Here is a 6646-nt window from a genome sequence, read left to right as displayed (position 1 = left end):
AGAGAGAGACACACACACACACACACACACACACACACAGAGAGAGCGTTAACAGCCGTTGAAACAGCAGCGGTGTACCCGGTCGTCTCTCAGTGCTTACACTCAGCAGAACTCTGTCGTGGCGCGACACGACTGGAGAAAACACCGAGTACGTGACTGTATGTTCTATACCTTGCGCAAGTCTGATTTTCCCTTTCGACAAGAACGAATGTTGCACATTTCAACCTCATACATACACGTTGCATTTGCTTATAGTGCAATCATTTATCCAAGAAAAATTGGAACTACGATGATTATAATAAATACAATATTTAGCTTCTATATATATATATAATATTTTGATATTCATAAGCAAATGTTTAATAATGTTCATTTCCAGATTTTTATAATTTGGAAAGTCGTGTTTTTTAAGCTTTAATTAAAACATGTTACTCGTGCCTCCATCTGCAATGGCACAATCAAAGATGCTGTATCAAATAAATAAATACTACGGAGAAAAGGTACAGGTACGCATGAATCAAATTCATAAGACAATTCGTGAAGTCTGTAAAGTGGTGCAGGACGTCCTCAAAGAGGTAGAGATTCAAGAGCCTCGATTTATATCCTCTTTAACTGAGTGCAACGGACGGTTTGAAGGACTCGAAGTAATTTCGCCATGCGAATTCGAGGTAGTACTTTACCTTAACCAAATGGGTGTTTTCAATTTTGTCGATGATGGAACCCTGCCAGGCTGTGCCGTTCTTAAGTTGAGCGATGGTCGTAAAAGGTCGATGTCCCTTTGGGTTGAATTCATCACGGCTTCGGGATATTTATCAGCCCGTAAGATTCGTTCTCGGTTTCAAACGTTAGTGGCTCAAGCTTGTGATAAGTGTCCCTATAGAGATTCAGTGAAAATGATTGTAGATACGTCAGAAGTAAAGCTAAGGATTCGTGAACGTTATGTTGTTCAAATTACGCCAGCTTTTAAATGCACAGGCGTTTGGCCAAGATCGGCTGCACATTGGCCAATTCCTCAAATACCCTGGCCGTATCCAAATCTCGTAGCCGAAGTAAAGACCGAAGGTTTTGATTTGTTATCAAAAGAGAGTATAGCGATGCAAGGTAAACAATCAGCTATGGAAGGAGATGCGTGGGTATTGTCATTTACGGAGGCAGAAACGAGGCTGCTTCAAGGAGGCTGTCGTAGACGATGTCTGAGTATTTTAAAGACATTAAGGGATCGACATCTTGACTTGCCAGGCAATCCAGTTACCAGTTATCACATGAAAACATTGTTACTCTATGAATGTGAAAAACATCCATTAGAGGTGGAATGGGACGACTCGAGTTTGGGTGATCGTATTAATGGGATATTCTTACAGCTCATTTCGTGCTTACAGTGTCGGAGATGTCCACATTATTTCATACCTAATTTAGATTTATTCAAAGGGAAATCATCCAATGGATTAGAAAATGCGGCTAAAGAAGTATGGAGATTGACAAGGGAGCTATTAATGAATAGTCGAGCTCTTGAGAAACTTTAGCATTACACGATTTGAATTATTTGAATTGAATTTGAATCGTTCGTCTTTTCAAGTTTAAAATGAAAATTTTTATTATTAAAATAGATTGATTTTCATTATATTTTATAGTTACCCGAAATAATTTTTAAAAACTGAAAAAGCCGAAATTAAAAAATAAATACTGATAATTAAAAAAATATACTCAAAACTATAAATAAAATACTAAATCTAAATAAATGAAATCGCGATATATTTTTTTTTTCGTTTTAAATTTTAGAAAATTATTTGCAATACATTATACAATGAAATAATTTCATATATTTTTTCAAATTCAAAGTAGCATACAATAAAAATAATAGAAAATAGCATGTTCTTATGAATTTCAGTTTCATTAAATTTATACAAAAAATAATTTGTTGTAAAAATCTTGAGGTCATAATTTCGTAAAAATATATTACTTGAATTTTATAAAGGTCATTTATTTATTTTTGTTCATAAACGTTATGAAATGAACTCTTTATAATTAATTTATGAATTATGAATAAATAATATTAATTGTTATTCATTTATACATGTTAATTACATAATAGAAGTTGTGATGATTATATTATTTACATATTATAAATATTTGTTATTATTAAATCAATTTGCATTATTTCTTATTTAAGAAGATATGCCTTCTCATCTTTATTTTGATTTATTAATTATTTTAAATACATAGCGTTGTTATATTTTTATTTAAATTATATATTTATATTTATATGTCATTAAATTCTTCATTAAGATTTATATTGTATATAAAAATAAACACATTTATTAAATATTATAATTGAATATTTGATTAGTCACAAATCTATGTTTTAAATAGTTATCTACAAAATTTTTGTTTACATAATATTTTTTCTATAAAAAAAAACAAAACAATTATATGTGAACATACAGTATCTCATTGTAAATTATTTTTAAGATAGTTAATCATCCAGAGTAAGTCTAAACTGTACTGTATTATTCATTTAAAAGATTGTACACTACAGTTTATTCAATGTTGTTATTTTAACTATATAATATTTTTTCATATTTATTATATATTAATATATAATAAATAATAAAATAAATAATAATAAAATACTTTGTTTTATACTTATTAAGGATGTATCAATTAAAACTTAATTATCTAATTGATTTAAGATAAAGAGTAAGCAAAATCTTCAAGAAAAATTGAGAATTATTCAATGAAATTTAGTTATATTTTATGGGTACTAAAAAGTGATTATTTATTAACATATATTTTTTGTTTATATATGCATAAAATAAGTATAAAACCAAAATGATCAATAGTTAAATGTAATGTATTATAAAGTTTACGTATTAAAATATTGTACTTATATACATTTCGTAGGTCTTGTTATTGTATTTCGTAATTGCAGGAAATGCAATTTACTACATAAGATGGGATTACGAAAAATAAGTATTTATAATTTTTCGAGAATATTTATGTAATTTAGTTTACAATGAGGATTATGAGAATGATAACATAAAGATATTGTATAAAAGTATAATTAATGATAATTTGATAAACATAAACAAATTTTCTTTATATAAATGAGTTATTCATCTACATTTAAATGAATACAATTAATTAGGTATAAATTATGAAACTGATATATCAATTATTTTTTTCTTCGTAATACTTTTTCTATTATTTTTAAATTTTAAATACTTATTATAATTTATTTGAAGCTACTAATCATATTTAAAATTCATATTTTATCATAAAAATTTACAAAAATAATAGTTTTTCAATATACAACTGTATAATTCATTCCAGTGAAAATTTAAAAATGAACAAAGTAGATGTTACAAAATGAAATAAAATACATTGTTATAATAATTGAAGTTTAACAGATATTTAATTAACTATTATTCGACTTGTTTTGTCGAAATTTTATTAAATTTGTTACGAATTCCAATATTACATATAACCTAACATTATTTAATAATTATGTTTTTAAATAATTTACTACCAACTTGTGCTATATATATATATATATATATATATATATATATATATATATATATATAAATTACAAAAGATTTCTTTCGGATTAAAAAATGGGCAAAAGGTGTAGAGTGAAAATAATACAAAAACTATCATATTAAATACAAATTGTGTTAAATAAATTTACATAAAGAGATGTTAATGTATATTTTTTTTAATTTGAAAATTGCATGTATTATTTGAGAATTGAAATTAATATTTATATGCAGATAATTTTACAAAATTAAATTCATAAAAATATCTATGAATAACAGCAATAGAAAACATCCGCCACTACTACTATTATTAACATTACTTTACTGCTACTGTATCTCCATCATCGCCACCTCTGTAACTGATTCTATAACTAGCACCGCCGTTGCTACTCCTCAAACTATTACTACGATCGCCACAACTACCATTTCAATTACTGCTACAATTACATCAATGACAACCACACAACTATTATTATTACTACTGACAATAAAATTCATTGTAAGGTTCCCTTTCCATCTTTAGGAAAGTCGCTACTTTGCTCACTTAGTGGCATAAGAGCGGGGTAGAAAGGTACTTCACTGGATCGATGCGAGGATTCGAAGGGTGCGGCTTGTTCCAAGCTCCCCCCTTCCAACTCGTGTGATTGGTCGACAAATCCAGTAAGACACGCGGCATAGTTCAGAACTTGAAAGGGGCGGTACCAACGGCAGATCACCTGCTGTCTAAAGATACAACGCAGTAGTGGTAAATGTTGGCGCAGTTTGCGCTCCACACTAGAGTCGAGAGAACAAGCAGGAGTAAATCGTGTTTCCACTCAATTCGTTCTTTCTCGCCATAGAATCTTGTCATTGAAAAATAAATACTACCGCGATTAAAATGAAAATTTTTAATTTTTTCTGAAAGTTCATTATTTTTGCAAAAGACTTTCAATAGAAAAAAAACTTAATTTTGGAAGTGAGGAAGAATCTTATTGTATTTTTTATATTAATTCTTTGTATAATCATGTAATTGAAGATATAAATAAAACAACATACAAGAAGTAAGCATGAGGTGAAGATTTAGCTAATACGCAAACTAATAGAAGGTAAGGTTAACAAAAGACAGACACAGAGATGTTGGTTCCAGCGGAAATGCTGACTGCCCAATCAAAAATGGTTTATCAGCTTAATAAGTACTTTGGCGAGCGTGTAATGTCTCGTAAGAATCAAGTTGCTAAAACTATTCAGGAGGTTTGTCGCGTAGTTCAAGATGTTCTGAAAGAGGTGGAAGTACAAGAACCTCGATTCATACCCTCGCTCACCGATTACAATGGCAGATTCGATGGTCTTGACGTGATCTCACCTACAGAATTTGAAATTGTTATCTATCTAAATCAGATGGGTGTATTGAACTTCGTGGACGATGGAACCCTGCCGGGCTGCGCCGTTCTTAAGTTGAGCGATGGTCGTAAAAGGTCGATGTCCCTTTGGGTCGAATTCATCACGGCTTCGGGATATTTATCAGCCCGTAAGATTCGTTCTCGGTTTCAAACGTTAGTGGCTCAAGCTTGTGATAAGTGTGCCTATAGAGATTCAGTGAAGATGATTGCTGATACGACAGAAGTTAAACTAAGGATTCGTGAACGATATGTGGTGCAACTAACACCGGCATTTAAGTGTCAAGGATTATGGCCAAGATCTGCAGCGCATTGGCCAATTCCACACATACCTTGGCCTCATCCGAACCTCGTAGCTGAAGTTAAAACAGAGGGTTTTGATATGTTATCAAAAGAGTGTATTGGGTTACAGGGCAAACAATCAGCTATGGAGGGTGATGCTTGGGCGCTCTCGTTCTGGGATGCAGAGAATAGACTATTACAAGGTGCAAGCAGAAGACGATGTCTAAGTATATTAAAGACACTTAGAGATCGACATCTCGATCTACCTGGGAATCCAGTTACCAGCTATCACATGAAAACCTTGCTTTTGTACGAGTGTGAGAAACATCCTCATGAGGCCGAATGGGACGACATCTGTTTAGCCGATCGTATCAATGGCATCTTCCTGCAACTTATCTCTTGTTTGCAATGCAGAAGGTGTCCCCATTATTTTCTACCTAATCTGGATTTATTCAAAGGAAAATCTCCAAGTGGCTTAGAAAATGCTGCAAAACAAGTCTGGAGATTGACACGAGAAATGCTAACGAATAGTGCTGCGCTAGAGAAATTGTAGTTACAAAAATTTTTGATAGAATTTTGATTCTGTGATGCTTTGTGCGCGTCTTACAAAGATATGCATAAAAATTATACATACACACACGCAAACACACATAGACACACGCATATATGTGTGTATATATGTATGTAAGTATGTATGTATATATAAACACGCGTTTTATTCTAGTATAGTGCCATAAATGTTCTTTTCAAATGTGCTATTATATACAACCTAAGTGAATTGTTTGTTGTTGTGTACGTTTCATTAATTTTTTTTATGTGAACCATTTTAATTTGGAAGCTATGTTACGAATTTCAAATCAACCTTGAAAGAAGAAATCGTAAGAAAAAAGTTTCCGTTGTTATTAGTATAATTTTAAATAGAAAATTTTATAAAACAATGTGTATTAAAAGAATTGAAGTGGTAGAAATCAATAACATGAGTGAAAATGAAAGCATATTCAATAAATAGAATTTATGAATATTCATTTTTTTGGAAATTGTGTTAAATAATTATATAAAATACTTTGCTTGGTAAAATATATTGAGCGACGGTGGACTATAAATTAAAAATTTTTCAGACATTGAAATATATATTTTAAATTGCTATAAAATACCACTGCCAAATAGCTTTATTATTGCAATACATAACCTTTATAATTTATTTTCAATGCTATACTAAGGTTTGAACAATTGTACAAAAATATAATATTTTGTCTAACATTGTATTGAAAATATTATATCTGCTTAGAAATATTCACATACTTTCTATTTCGCTTTGTATATATAATTAAAAAAACTTATTTATTGACTTGTAATTTCAAAAATATAATGATATTTATATGAGATATATTGTGTTAAATTTTATTAAATCCCAAAATTGATCTCAGAATCTAAATTTTTCTATTCTTGAAA

At 30.1% G+C, this 6646-nt stretch overlaps 2 protein-coding genes across 2 annotated transcripts; both read left to right on the top strand.

Annotated features, from left to right (window-relative positions):
• Positions 1-396: 396 nt before the first annotated feature.
• Positions 397-1558, top strand: LOC105363403 (protein mab-21-like). Its single transcript, XM_011501080.1, has one exon. It carries the CDS (start codon positions 426-428, stop codon positions 1521-1523), a length of 1098 nt encoding a protein of 365 aa, XP_011499382.1. The 5' UTR covers positions 397-425; the 3' UTR covers positions 1524-1558.
• A 2944-nt stretch (positions 1559-4502) lies between these two features.
• On the top strand, positions 4503-6249 carry LOC105363402 (protein mab-21). The gene has a single exon (XM_011501079.1). It carries the CDS (start codon positions 4650-4652, stop codon positions 5745-5747), a length of 1098 nt encoding a protein of 365 aa, XP_011499381.1. The 5' UTR covers positions 4503-4649; the 3' UTR covers positions 5748-6249.
• The last annotated feature ends 397 nt before the right edge of the window (positions 6250-6646 follow it).

The sequence above is a fragment of the Ceratosolen solmsi genome, unplaced genomic scaffold (genome assembly GCF_000503995.2).
Source record: "Ceratosolen solmsi marchali unplaced genomic scaffold, CerSol_1.0 scaffold57, whole genome shotgun sequence".
Taxonomy (NCBI): Eukaryota; Metazoa; Arthropoda; class Insecta; order Hymenoptera; family Agaonidae; genus Ceratosolen; species Ceratosolen solmsi.
The sequence above is the reverse complement of the archived record's forward strand: the minus strand, read 5'-3'. Positions and strand labels throughout refer to the sequence as shown.